This window comes from Rhinichthys klamathensis, unplaced genomic scaffold (genome assembly GCF_029890125.1).
Source record: "Rhinichthys klamathensis goyatoka isolate OS25496 unplaced genomic scaffold, OSU_Roscu_1.1 h1tg000040l_1, whole genome shotgun sequence".
NCBI classification, from domain to species: Eukaryota; Metazoa; Chordata; class Actinopteri; order Cypriniformes; family Leuciscidae; genus Rhinichthys; species Rhinichthys klamathensis.
The window spans coordinates 10,890,868-10,906,481 of record NW_026606587.1 but is presented as its reverse complement, the minus strand read 5'-3'; the positions used below and the strand labels follow the sequence as shown (position 1 = coordinate 10,906,481).

Genomic DNA, 15,614 nt, shown 5'->3' with positions numbered 1-15,614 from the left:
ATGAACATTTCCAGAGCTGCTCTGAGAGAACGCCTAATGAGCATTTTCATCATTTTATTTGAGAAAAACCATTGTCAAATCCACTTTGAAACAGGTCTACACTACAACCCGTCAAAATAAAAGTTCGGTTTAACTAGGAGAAATTATGACAGAAATATGTTACTATTGTAGGCATACAATAGAACGTACTTCTCAAATCAGTCATCAAGACCTGCAGTGTAAATGCGGTGTAAAAGTGCAGCACACCTCTCCTCAACAAGCCACATTTTTGAGGTCTCATTGCACAAACATTGCAGCGCGGTCGTACAGTTTAAAACTGTAATAAGTATAAACCGTATGTATATAAAACGGCAAGATTGGGTTTGCAATGATGACATCAGAAGAGTGTATCTTTGTTTGTTCAGAGCTTTGCACACTCACTCGGCCCTTCGAGATTTCTGCTGCATGCTGTGAAAAATCCCAATTCCACTGAGCATCATGGATGTGTTTTTTAAAAGCATTTAGCCCTCTGGCAATTAGTTAGGTCTTAATGTACAATGTCAAAACTAGCCATCGATCCACTGATTGATCAGTCTTCCCTTTCTTTTCCCCCTCTGTCCATGTCAGTGAAATGGGAATTGGAACAAACTCTTGTTTTGATCTACTATCAACGCTAATGCTACATAAACTTTATGGATTGTGTCATGTCATCATAAATTGTTTTTAACTTGCTCTGGTCTCCATCATGTTTCTGTATGAGGTAAAATTTCAGGCTGACAGCCAATAAGACATAAAAAACATGGCTGTCCGTCAATAAAGCATTTTAGTGCCTGAACAGGTCAATACGTTCGGCCCACGTTGTCAAAGCACTCTGTATGAACCTCTATTGACCCACCTATAAACATGGACCTATACGCATAACTCACTGTCACAATAACACACTCCACACGCACACGTGATGAGGTAAGACATTACACTTTTATTAAATACAATGGCGGACAACTTGACTTGTCCATATACCTCAGAGAAATCATACAGACAAGGACGTTTGATTGTACTTTTGTAGCTGAGCGTTTAACTGTATGACACACTACTTGATACTTAGCAGAAATCTTCTTTCCAGGTGTAAGTAGGCATGTATCATTTAAACGTATCAAGAAAAGTATACTAGTTGGGAAGGGTCTTAAGAATGTTGGATTCAAAGTCAACATGAACCAGCCTTTGCAACTCATTTTACTTCCTTGAAAAGGAAAGGTGTTTCAGACTAGGAAAGTGTAAGAAAGTAAAGTATCAATTTTGCTGTCAAGTTGACTTTAACACTTTTCATGTGGTTTAATTGTGGACAGTAGTTTAGCTTATAGACATTCTGAAACATCAGAAGAAGTTCTGTACATGTAGAAGACAGTATTTGATACGCAGTCACAGTTCATTGTTCTGTCGCAGACTAATCTAAACCACTTAATCTCTCCATTCAGGTTGATATCTTTGAACAACCTCATGAAAACCTCATGAAAATAAGAAGTTGCATTGTGGTATTATTTTCTTGACAATTAAGCAGATTTCTCTACATTTCCATTTATATATAAGACAAGAAAAAAATCATAGCCAAAAAAGTAATGACATTTCAATATTCATACTTCATGGTAGTTTGTTGTACTGTAAAAAAAAAAAGCTAAGTTAAAAACATTAAAAACATTGTTCTTCTGTAAAAAATGAAATTACTTCATTACATAAATTCAACATAAAAAATACATCGTGTTAATTAGAATTTGAGAACATTTTCTTAATGTTCATGAAAAATAGTCACAATCCAAAATTATAGGCTTCATTGCTTTTGCAGTCAATGTAACTTTTAAATGTAGTTTTCTTAACGTTCTCCCCCTAAAATATGTAATCTTTCTATATTTTTCTTCATCAATACATCCCATTCCACAACCCTCAACCAAATATGAAAAAAATATAATATCAATAATTATTATTTTTACATAAATAAAATAATTTACAAACACAAAAGTGCTTCACATTAAATACAAAATAAATCAAATATAAAATTAAAAGTTACATCTCTTCAAGATTATTTCAAAAAAGTAATTAACTCCAAACTTGTGTGAACTACTTTTGGGATTTTATGCTCACAGAAGATATTTGATTGACTGATTCACGGCATTGAGTAAAGTGTGCTAAGTCTTCTAGGAGATTGACAGTGCAACAATCAACGCAAAAAAAAGGATGCTTTGATAGGATCTCTATAGTGATAAATAGATATAATCATTTATGTATGATAAAAGGAAGAAGAAATGCGGGTTTTAGTGAGGCGACTCAAGTTTATCTCTCTTTAACATTATTTTCCTCCCCACGTCTCATTCCCTCCATCCTGTCCCCTCCCGTCTCTCCTCTTCTCCCCACTGATAGCGTATATGAGCCTAGAGGGAGTTGCTGCTAATAGGAGACATTTGTCCTGTAATGAAATATATATTACACTATAGCAGTTGTACGACCCGAAGCTTGAGTACTACATTAGTGCTTCAACTCAGTAGTAAAACATGGCGAATGAGAAAGAGAGAAAGAAAGGTCGTAATTTAGCCCACACCATCATAATCAGCCACTCTGTATAATTAAGCTCCTGTAAGAAATGGTATTGAGGCATGGCCTCGTCTCAAATGACTCCATGGTGCACGTCGTGTACAGACTATGGCCGTTGATTCGGTCGAGGGCACAGTGGCGGAAAACAGACACGCTGGTTGTGACATCACAAAATGGAGAAGGCTCAGCTTATGAATATTAATAAGGTTATGCACAAATAATTTAACGTGATCTTATAAATATGAAGCATCGATCTGGAAAGCAGGTCAGTAGTAGAGCTTTTCTCCAAGTTAAAACTGAAACAATGACAGTGATTAAAAATGTCCAAAAATCATACATCATAGCTCAGGGATGGGCAACTTCGTCCTACAGAGTTTAGCTTCAACCCTAATCAAACACACCTGAACAAGCTAATCAAGGTCTTCAGGATTACTAGAAAGTTACAGGCAAGTGGTTTTTTCAGGGTTGGAGCTAAACTCTGTAGGACAGTGGCCCTCCAGGACCGAAGTTGCCCATCCCTGTCATAGCTAATTCCACCAATAGATCGCTACTCATACTAACAAAATATAAACCCCTGCTGGACAACTGGAGATGCATTCACTGCACTGGACATAAACCCGCTGCAAACTATTTCATAAAGTAGTGGGACAAAATCAGCAATGGCAAAAGTAGTGGGGACATGTCCCACTATAAATAACACCCATGTTCTCGACACATTTTAATGGACTACTTTGCATTTCAGATTTGCTCGGCAGCACCAACATCCTGTCAGCGTCCAGAAGCATTTAATTAGAGGCGAATGAACTGTGAAACTACGTCGGTAACATCCAGTTTTATAAACACACATGTACACGTATAGATATAGTTGCAGTTTGTCACTGTTAATCACCATGCTAGTTTCACGTTCTGTGCTTTGTATCGGATGTATGACGTAACAGATGGGAGCTGAAAGGACCAAATCTGTCCAGTGGGCAGAAAAGTTGTTTATTTCTCCTCTCATTTGAGTTTGGTCATTGTTCAGAGCTGATATTTCCTCTTTGTTAAGATGGACACCCTTCCTCAAGTCCCGAATCCATTTTTTCACTGAACTGGAATTTGCAGGTGTGAACTTGGTCCAGAAGTTGAGGGTGATCGACCATTGGGGATCTTGATCACTGTAAGTAAAACTATAGTCAGTTGAGTACGGCTCTTTCCATTCAATCCATTTTTGTTCAGAAATACATAATTCATAGTCATTGGACACAATCCTGTTGCCAATGTATCTAGATGTTTACATTGAGAAGAGGAGCAGTCGATGAGGAGAAGGGGAAGGGAGGAGGTGTTAAAGCTGTAGAAGAAAGAGATTTTGGGTGGGATAGAAGAGGGGGGTTAATTTCCGGGATCCACTCGCAGTCCCAAATGCGGCATATGCTCTCTTATCCCAGGATGTCCAGATACACCGGTGATGCCTTGGCCAGGTTGAGGAGGAGGTTATTGATCTCTTTAATGTTGAGTCGGGTGTGGGGTTCTCTCTGCCAGCATCCCAGCATCAAGTCATACACCTCCTTTGGACAGGTCCGGGGTCGCTGGAGTACACGACCTTGGGTGATACACTCAATCACCTAATAAAGAGCAAAGAGTGAAAGGTCAGACAAATTAAATGTCCAGAAATGTGTGAGTCAAACTGCTATAAATGTAGAAAAGGATTGTTTATTAAGATAAACCACCATCCAAGGAGTGATAGAGTTTGAATATATAGCATTTTGAAGTGTATATAGTGTAGCCTTATGTGTTTGAATACTTCAAGTCTGAGGTTTGAAGGAATGCAGGCTTTACTCAGGTCATTGCTAGGGTCTTCGGGTTAGGTGCTAATTTGTTCCAATGTCAGAAAGAGTTTAGTTCCAACTTGTCCCGACACACATCTGCCTGGAAGTTTCTATCAATCCTGAAGACCTTGATTATTTGGTTACGGTGTGTTTAATTGAGGTTGGAGCCAAACTCTGCAGGATAGTGACACCACTGTATTCTGGGTGGTCTCTATGGCACAGCTTCCCAAGCCTGTTCCAGGAGGCACATATATATGATAATATTGTAATTTATATGAGCTACATGGGAACTCAAGGCATCCAGCAGATGGTCAAGCAAGTATGTCTGCTCTCTGACCTGGGCCCCGGATAGTCAAGCAATAACACTAAGAAGAAGCAGGTCAGGTCTACCCCAAAAAGTCTGAATCCTATGCTATTCTGTGAACACCACTTAGACTTAGGATCCCAAGCACTGCACATTTTGTATGTCTCTGTCATCTAACACACCGGATTCCTCTCATCAGCTCATTAGAAGAGACTGCAAGACCTAAGTGGGTGTGACAGATAAGGGAGATGTCCAGTTTTGGGGATCCTCCGGGAATGGTTTGAAAACCCTTGACTTAGACAACAAGCCATTGGGAAGAGTTCCAAAATGTCTACTGTTGGTGTGCCTTCAGGAACAGGGTAAGGAAACACTGCCTCATGGTCTTCTAGTTGGTTGTTAACGTGTTCTAGATGCTTCCTATAGTGTTCATTGCATTTGATAATGTGTTCAAGGAGGCTGCTAGGGTGTTCTGGGTGATCTCTAAGGCAGAGGTAGGCAACCTTTCTCCAGGAGCGGGGTCGGCTACCCCTTGCTCTAGCTTCTTCAGGTTGGTGACTAATGTGTTCTAGGTGGTGTCTATGGGTATTCTTGGTGGTCTTTGGGGTCTTCTGTTTGGATGCTAATGTGCTAATCAAGGTGATTGCGATGGTGTTCTGGGTGGTTTCCGGGGCATTGGTTACTCCTTAGAACAGCCTAAAGAACTGTACAAAACATCCAAAATGTGCAGAGCAGTAATACTACACTGATCAAGTAGCAGATTAGTTGGATCAATTTTTTTAATAAACAAGTGCTGGAGACGGGGCTGCCCCCCAAAAAGGCATTTCACTGCATGGAGATCACATGGGTGTGTATGTTATGCATCAATACCTCATTATTTGACAGTTGGTACCAGGGTTGTTTCCCATAGGTAAAGATCTCCCACAGCACCACTCCCAGACTCCAGACATCACTCTCTGTGGTGAATTTCCTGTACATGATGCTTTCTGGTGGCATCCAGCGAATTGGCAGCATGGTGTGACCTCCAACCTAGACATGTGAAACAGTAAGTACACACACTGAGTCATCCGACATATTGAGTCATGGTGCTGATGTAGGTGACGTGAGTTTGAATCTGTCGAATCAATAAAAGTGGTAATGGACAATGTAATTAATTACAACAATAGAATGGCACTGAAACTTATGTACAGAATATATGTTGGACTGTGGTTTGACATTAAGATGACCAGGTGTGCTCAAATCAATAAAAACAGAAGATATATAAATTCAAGCTACTCTAACAAAACTCCCTGCATTTGCTAATGCAAATTGCTAATGCATGCGCTAATGGATAAGATCCATACAGACTTTTAGAGCAAGAGTAGACAGTGGATACTAGTTTGTTGATATTGGAGCATTGTTCAATCCAAAAAGCTCTCAGGCAAATGCTGACAGTATTTCTAGTTCAGGACCTCAGATGGTGCCGTAAGTTGCGCCTCTCAGGATTTGGATGCTGTAAGCTTGGGGAGTTGGTCTGGCCTGGAGCTCAACCCCAAAACCAATCATTTCATTTATTAGCTTTCTCCATAATGCGCTGCCTCTGAAATATTAATTATGAGATTGTGGTCCAGTATGTGGATTAGTCTCAGATTAATTGGTTTAACATACTGGACTCATCAAATATTAAGGTCAAAAGCTTTTAGGCTTTTTCACTGGTCCCATAGTGGAGCTACAGACTGGAAGGGTCACTTAAAAAGAGGTCTACTGCACACGCACTATTAGAAACCTTTTCCCCCTGCAATCAAACACACAAATACACACACACTCATACACACAACAACATCCTGCTAAAAAGCTTAGACCAGTTTGCACCAGTTTAAAATCCAAGGTTCTTTTAATTGGTTTTAGGTGGGCAATTACTGGCAAAGCTGGTTATTGTTGCAGGTCATAACATGTTTTTGCTCACACTGTCAAATAGCCTGTTAAAGTGCCTCAGTGTATGAGTATGTACAAAGGATCAAAAGCTGTTGTTTTCAGCAGGGTACTTTTTTTCTTTTTTTATATACTGCATTTAAATTTTCTTATTAATATATATATATATATATATATGTATATATATATATATATATATATATATATATATATATATATATACCTTTTTGGAATTTTTGTTCAATAAGGTGACCACTTTTTTTCCTAAAAAGGAGGTGTTTGTTTAGGTTACGTTAATAACAATAATAGAACTGAATGACTATTAAGATATTACACTTTACTAAAATGACATGAAAGCTGTTCACACACCATTTTTCTTTCATAATTATGGAAATCTGGATATTCAATGAGGAAAAAGGTAGGACAACCTAATCTTTGTTTAATAAAAACTGTGTGTTTCTAAGAGGGATTGGTGACATCTGCCAAAACGTTTATGTGTAGAGAGACAGAGCAAGTTATAACATTTAAATGAAAGATTAAAAATACATGTTTTTATCTTTGGTATAATGTGTAGTGATGAATGGTGCACAATTATGACAATTAACTCTCTATTAAAGAATTAAATGCAGACAAAGGCAATATGTTGTCTATGAGGATTCTCAACTAAAGCTTTTGAATATAGGTTATTATGCACAAATGTGGCTTCATAAGAAGTTCTATGGTTACACAACATGCTTTCACAACTTCAAATCCACCCATCAGCCTCTGCCTGACCAGCTGTTTCTATGGAAACTGATGTTCTATAGGCCTAATCAATGGTGTACACACAGTGCGCACACACACAAATCTACTGACCTGCATTTGAATCTCAATGGAGACTCGGATAATGGAGATGTGTCATGATATTCATCAGTATTCAGAGATAAATGAACTTGAATGAACTTGTTGGCACAGTTGTCAATGAAGAGAGTTATCTAATAGCACATCTCTGCATTTATAAACATCATTCAACCCATTTTCAAACACTGGATAGATGATTCACACTGAATACATGACTGGAACACAATAGAAGAACATCATGCTATCATAGAATAAATTAAGTTGTCTGTCTCTCTTCAAATGCTTTATTTACCAAAGTGTAAGGTTTGATTTCTTGATTTTTTTGATTTGTTTTTCAGTCTTTTCCCCCTAACTTCCCCTACCCCTCTCCTTCTCGGTAGGCCCTCATGCTGAAATTGGGGGTGAATACTAATGAGAGATCTTTAATGACTTTCTCAGTTTCTGTCTTATGGCGCAAGCGCTCGATTCTTTTTCTTTGCTGTTGCCATAGTAACCCCTCTTTCCTGTTCCCACGCCACCTTCCTCTCTGACTCCTAATCTGGGAGAGACTAACTGACGGGAATTAATCAACACACACACACAGACACACACACTGAAATTCTGCTGACATCATACAGGAGGAGAGCCAGTAGGGTCAAGGTGTTCGAATAGCTAGTATTCAGTGATCTGTATAGCAAAAAACATGAGAAGCATATTGATTTATACATATACTGGGAAAAGGATTTGAATATCGCCTTTAAGTGTCCTTGTAAAGTCAGCAATCATTTCTAACTAATGAATCTGAAACTGAATTGAAGGTAATGCATCTCGATCTCAGTTTAACTAATACATTGGAATGTGAATACTGATTTAATCTGACCTAATATATATATATACACACACACACACACGCGCACATTTAGTTTTAAATTAAATTATATTTGTGAACTTTCGTTAAGTAGACCACTTTTTGGTGTTCATTTAGGTTACATGTAAGAAATATTAATAATAATAGCACACACACACATTTATTTTTAAATTAAATTATATTGTTGGGCTTTTTTTCATTAAGTTGACCACTTTTTTCCTAACGGAGGAGTTCGTTTAGGTTACATGTAAATAATATTAATAATAATAGCACTGAAAACTAAAATGACATCAAAGCTGTTTACACACACACACACACACACACACACATATATATATACAGACATGAGGACATCCGGATGCCTAAACGTCATTGCATTAGATATCAAAACAGTAATAAAACATGACTTTATTAGTATTTTTTAATAAAATAAATATTAACTTATAATATACCAGTAACATTGTGGCGAGCAGGACGAGAGAGGCCAGGCCTGGACTATTTTATTTGATGTTTTGTTTTATTATATGTGACAGCAGTCGTCCGTGAGGGGCTGCTGTCTTTACTTTCGTATTATTAAAAGTCTGTTAAAGTCTGTTAAATGTATTCGCCGGTTCCCGCCTCCTCCTTCCCACAACATCTAACCTCGTTACAAACATAATTATGTAATAGTAATATTACTATTAATAATGTAAACATATTAGAATTAGAATTTACAACTATAAAGCAAATCTTACCCGATAGTAATCTGTACTGTAGACATCTCTGGACATTCCAAAGTCTCCAATCTTCACCAGGAGATTCTCCCCGACTAGGCAATTTCGTGTGGCCAGGTCTCTGTGAACAAAGTGCTGGGAAGCCAGATACACCATGCCTGCGGCGATCTGCTGCGCAATATGAAGCATCTGAGACTGAGTGAGCTCTGCCTGCTGCAGTACCTGTCCGTCAGCCATCAGAACCGCATCAGGACCATGAGCCCTGGGGCGAACAGAGAACGTAACAACCTCAACCAGACCACAATTCAAAAACACTCATTTTAAACTCAGAGATAAACTAAAACATTATATAACTGGCCATCAGCATCCTGAAAGATCATTTGGATTTGTTTACCAACCAGAACACTTTCTTAACTAGCTTTAAAAAGCAGCAATGAAAGTCCTATGGTTTACTTTGTATTAGTGACAGATTTTCAATAGCTACATGAAAAATGATTAGCCTACAAGGACAAAGCAACTAAAGAAAAGATGTGACTAAGCACTATTGGATTCCAATGCGAACACGCACAGACACGTTCAGGAAGCTGTACCTGAGGAACTTGTTGAGGTCGCCATGCTTCATGTACTCGAACACCATAATAAGCGGATCGCTCTCCACACACACTCCGTAGAACGTGACGATGTGCTCGTGCTGCAGATTGGTCAACAACTCGGCCTCACGATGGAAGTCCTTCCTGGCGTTCTCGCTGGCCTCTTTCAATGTCTACAAACACAGAATGTGTACAAATACAATGAGTATACTGAACGTATAGTGATCCGTATGCTAACATCAAATGCTAAATTAAACAGCCAACCTTGACAGCCACCAAGATCTTCTCCTGTTCTGCGGACAGGTTGTAGCATTCGGCCAGGAACACTTTCCCAAACGCTCCTTCTCCAAGTTCCCTCTTCAGTACAATGTTGTGCCTCTTAATGTGCTGAACAACTGTCGAAAGAACACAACACAATCACACATTAATGCTACATTTAGCCTTTTTGCACTGCCCTTCAACTCTGTAACCTTCAATCCCAAAATAGTATAATGGGATTGGAGCCAAACATGGTGGACATGGGTTGTGACCTTGGGGATCGAGATTGTGGCTCACAGGACGAAGACTCAAAAGCTGATGACTCCTGAAGACTGGAGACTCAAGGGGCGGTGAAATCAGGAAACTTAAGGAACTAAGCAAAACTAAAGTCTCAGAAATATGAAACTGAGTAATAGTCTCAGTAACAGGAGAATCCGGAACATTCTCTCAAACAGGAAACATTAACAAGGTCTTCAGGTACAGGTCATTCTAGGATGGATGATACGAAATGCAATGATCTGTCAACATATGTATTTCCATACCTCCACGCACCTGTTCACGCAGACATCACACATCATGAGCATGTTCAGGAGTTGTATACAGACAGTCACACTCCTTTTATAGTTTCATTCACTTGAAATTCACTACGTGGTTATTCACTCTCTGATCAGATCAAATCATTGATCAACAAAACAGAGCTCAAATAAAATATGCTGACATGTCAAACTTTGATGTTATTGACGTGTCACCATTTTTGATTTACAAAGGGATCGCAATGGTTCTGAAGACTTGGATTAAACTGCTGGAGTATGTCCCTTTTTGAGCTTAGACCCCATTGACTTTCATCGTACGGACAAAAACAGCTGAAACATTCTTCAAAATATCTATTTTTCGTGTGTGTGTTTGTTCGATAGACATCCCAATGGCATCCCAAGTTTTTTAAATAATTATTATTAAATAATGGGTTTCCAAGAGCTTTATTTATAATCAGACACATGCAATTCCAGACATTGGACATAATTTAATAAAAGGTGTACTAGAGATTATTTCAGATTTGGTGGAAAAGAGACGTTTCTTATCCCAGACGTCCCTCAAGAGAGTGAGGACAGTGCAGAGATAAGACGACGAGATTAATCAGTCGTTTAGTGTGCTGGAGGAGAGAGAGATAAAGAGAGAGAGAGAGAGAAGATTCTGAACAGACACTGCACTCTTAGAGATTTATCCTTAATGTGATTAAGAAATGCTTTTGAAGAAAAACTAGCCAGTCAGCCGATTACATTAGCGAGAGCTAGATGATGAGGCTGCATCGATCTACAGTAACTCACTGTACACCATAACCCTATATTAAAAGTAACCAGAGTGGGAAGGAAAGGACACAGAGAACGTAAAAACTGAGAAAGGCAAGTGATGAGGGTTATAAAATAAATATTTAAGATGCTGTGTGATTGTGTATGCAGATGCACAGTCATATAAACCTGCCAAATAAATGTTTGAGTATGTTCCCCCTAATTCAATTTTCCTGAAGAAAATGATACCTACTGTAGGGCCATTAAGCCAAGCACATTTCCACCAATATTCTCATTACCAGAATGTAAAAAAAAAAATTAAAGGGATAGTTCACCCAAAAATGTCAATTCTGTCATTAATTACTCACCCTCATTTTGTTCCAAACCTTTCTTGACTTTACATGACCTTTTCTTGACAAATTAAGATCTTTTTGATTAAATCTGGGAGTTTTCTGTCCCTCCATTGACAGCTATGCAACTACCACTTTGATGTTCAAAAAATTCATAAAGAGATTAAAGAGATTGGTTAAACTAATCGAAATGTACTGAGTGGTTTAGTCCAAATTTTCTGAAGAGACACGACCGCTTTATATGATGAACAGATTGAATTTAGGCTTTTATTCACATATAAACATTCATCAACTCACACATCAGTTTGCTCAAGCATATTCGCTTGACGTGCGAGAACCAATGAGGTTCATTCTCGCATTACGCAGCACGTTTGAGCTTCTGCAAGAACCAATGAGATGTGTTCTTGCGAGTCAAGCAGGTTCGGTTGAGCTTCTGTTTATGTTCGCTGATCAATGTTTATATGTGAATAAAAGACTAAATTAAATCTCTTCATCATATAAAGCGATCGAGTCTCTTCAGAAAAATTGGACTAAACTTCTGAAGATGATCACAAGTCTAACGGGCTTGGAACGACGTGAGGGCGAGTAATTAATGACAGAATTTTCATTTCTGGGTGAACTATCACTTTATTTAAATAGTCAATTATTTATTGCCTTTAATTTACTCTACAGTACACTTCCCTTTTAATATTACATTATGTTTAAACACCATTAGAGTGTTAGTACACTACAAGTATACTACTATTAGTAGTATTAAACTTTATTTTGATGCTCCCCAACAGACATTCTACTGACTATAAGTAACTTTACAACTACATGTCAACTTATTGTACTAACCCCAACACTAACCTAAAAGTCTACTAATACTCTAAGGGAATAATAATCATTCCCTGAATAATGAGTGTTAGTTGACATCTAGTTGCAATGTTACTTAGCCTATATTTAGTAGAATGACTAAAGTGGACCATCGAAATAAAGTTTAAAACAATATGTAGGGGGGAATGTACTTATTTGAAATGGTCTCATTGCAACAAAAAAAAAATCCATATTGTTATTTTTTGTAGTAATTGGGCTAGCATTGTTTCATAGGTTGGCAAGACACAAATGAAACAACAAAGACAGACAGACACAGGTACTCACAGGTATCAGATTTGAGCAGACTGCTGGTGCTGCGGAAGTACTGCGGGTTCTCTATGACGGGAATCTTGGTCATGCCGATGATGACGGCGTCCGCGTTCATGTCAGAGGACGAGGGTGTGTTAGAACCATTGGACACATGATGAAGAGGGCTGGCAGAGTCATCGTCATTACTGATGACTGAGGAAGGACCTGTGTCAAAGACAAAGATTTGCACTCAGAACCAAAACATTTCTTTCCTGGCAAGAGTATACTGCTATTAAAATATCATTTTTATTGGCATCAAGATTATAATTTTTTTTTGCCCCCATACACATTTGCAAGGGAAGTTTAATATTCTGTGCCACAATAAACAATCGCTTGATCCAATGTTCCAACAAAATTAAACAACAAAAATGATCAATAAAACCATCAGAAATGTTTAACTAAAAACATCACTGCAAGGTCTCTCCGGGACAGCAAGCCCATTTGAAAAGATTGACACTGTTCCAGTTTAAAGTCAAACGTTTTGGCAGAACCAGAAAGGAAAAATGTAATACATTGAGAAAAAAAAAAAAAAAAACAGTGGGGGGCTTCCTGTCTGACAGGATATTCGTATGTATAGTAGGGTCCAAAACTCTGAGACGACAATGAAAATTTGGGACAAGTTGGTCATTACAAGCTGGAAATATTCTGAACCATCATATAACCTTTATAATATAATATGATTATGATACTTTTAAAGTTCTGCACTATTTCTTGGTCACTAATTACATTTGGGACACTGACATCCTGTGACTCTTTGTACAGATGGTCAGATGTTCTTGATTTAACTGAAGCACAAGATACTCTTTGAATCATTCTCAAATTATGCTGGAAAACATGATCATCATGACCAACACAAACTTCTGGATTTTATTTATTCATTGACAAAGACTGAATATAAAATATCTAGTCTTGGTGCACTAATCAAGTAATTTGAGACATTGATATCATGCTAACACTTTTTTTTTCTTCAGACCGTCAGATGTTCTTGATTCAATTGAATCACACAATGATGTTTGAATCATTCTCAAATCATGATGGAGAACAAGATCATCAGGTTTTATATAAACTTTTATAAAAGTTCATGCAGCTCAAATTCTGCTGTCATTAAAGCAAAAGGGGAACATAACTAATTCCAAGATTAATAATACTATACAGACAAGACCCCTAAAACCACAGTGATCAGCAGTCATGATACTCAATCAGTGTCTGAAATCGGTTTTCTGTTGAAATTGGAATAAAACACAAGGAACCAACTAAAAGAAATTAATAGTGCACATGTAAACATCTTCAAGAGCCAAGAAAACCAAAATGTTTCAACAGAATCGCCATCAAGGGTGTAATTGATCCATTTCCATGAGGTTTACAATGTTTAGCAATACATCATGAACTATTCCCAGGAAATGATACTTTGCGAAAAAGCATTTTAGCTGGAAATAGTTTTAAAGTTGACTTATTATGCCCTTTTACAGTCTTGATTTTGTTTTTGGGGTCTACTAGAATAGGTTTTCATGCTTGAATGTTCAAAAACACATTATTTTCACATATTTTACATTATTGCAGCTCCTCTCTTCCCAGTCTGTCAGTAAAACTCTGGGCTTTCTTTCCCAAAAGCATCGTAAGCTAAGTTGATCACAGAGACCATTGGTGGCAATGGTTCTACGATCTACTCATAGGCTTATGATGCTTTTGTGAAATGTAGTTCCAGTCTCCATGAAGCCCCTCCTTCCGAAAAGCGCAATGTGCTCTGATTGGTCAGCTGGACCAGTGTGTTGTGATTAGTCAAGCACTTCGAGCGTGTATGGGAAATGTCACGCCACTTACCATAACTGTGAGTTTCAACACACTAACTCAACTCGAACCAGGCGGGGCCCTTTATTCTGCGTATGCCTTAATCCCTGTCTATTTAAATAAGGAATATTGTGACGTGTTTGTTCCCGGAAGAAAAATCAAGACTACAATGGAAGTGTTTCATGGAGTTTGGAAACAGTGACACTGACATAGAGAATAACTTCCTCTGGAGTGACTTGGAACTTTGCAGACATGTTTCATGCTCAAACAGCAACATTACACACTAAAGAAAGTTGGAAAAAACCACAAGGGCCCCTTTTAAAAAAAAGTTTTAGATTGCATTTTATTGAGACTATAACTCATTTTCTTCCATGCTTCTATTTATTGTGAAACCTGTGTATCAATATATCAAACTACTATACATTAGTTTTAAGTATATATAAAAAATATTTGGTAACACTTTCTATGAAGCCTGTATTTATAATCAGGGGTGCACATAACTTTTTTGGTCTGGTTCTCAAGTGAGCAACTGGAGATGCTGCTTGGTACTCACGCTTTACGCGGCACACTTGTCCTACAAGCTGTCAGCATCACTTTCCTCCTGACTGCTCTCCTCGTTATCTTCTTTCTCTCCAACATGGTAGATGATGATGATGTTTTTTTAATTTTATTAACACAGACAACAGCAGGAATATTAGGCTGCTGTCACTTTAAGACCGAATGCACGGACCGAATATACTGACACACATCCGGTTTCTTTCTTAACTGTTCACTTAAAGGAACACTCCGACTTTTTGGGACTTTAGCCTATTCACCTTATCCCCCAGAGTTAGATAAGTCCATACATACCTTTTTCATCTCCGTGCGTGCTGTAACTCTATCTGACGCACCCACCGCTAGCCTAGCTTAGCACAAAGACTGGATGTAAATGGTTGCAGCTAGCATACTAATACAAATAAGTGACAAAATAGCGCAAACATTTTCCTATTTACATGTTGTGATTTGTATAGTCACAGAGTGTACAAAAAACAAAGTCACATGAGACACAGACATATTTTAACCGTATAAATACTGGGAACTATATTCTCTGAAGGCGAAGCACTGCTACTTGGGCGGAGTGATAACCGCAGCACCTGAGACGCGCTCTCTGCTCCTCACCACGGCGCGTCTCGGTGCTGCGGTTATCACTCCGCCCAAGT

At 38.2% G+C, this 15,614-nt stretch overlaps 1 protein-coding gene across 1 annotated transcript in view; it reads right to left on the bottom strand.

Annotated features, from left to right (window-relative positions):
• Positions 1–3,139: 3,139 nt before the first annotated feature.
• ntrk2a (neurotrophic tyrosine kinase, receptor, type 2a) overlaps positions 3,140–15,614 on the bottom strand; it is a 49,504-nt gene continuing 37,029 nt past the window's right edge. Inside the window, exons 13-18 of the mRNA XM_056246851.1 lie at positions 12,604–12,792; positions 9,834–9,964; positions 9,570–9,742; positions 9,001–9,241; positions 5,539–5,697; positions 3,140–4,163 (exon numbers count right to left, since the gene is read on the bottom strand). Coding sequence (XP_056102826.1) covers positions 3,978–4,163; positions 5,539–5,697; positions 9,001–9,241; positions 9,570–9,742; positions 9,834–9,964; positions 12,604–12,792 — 1,079 coding nt within the window. The 3' untranslated portion in view covers positions 3,140–3,977. The remainder of the gene's footprint in view (positions 4,164–5,538; positions 5,698–9,000; positions 9,242–9,569; positions 9,743–9,833; positions 9,965–12,603; positions 12,793–15,614) is intronic.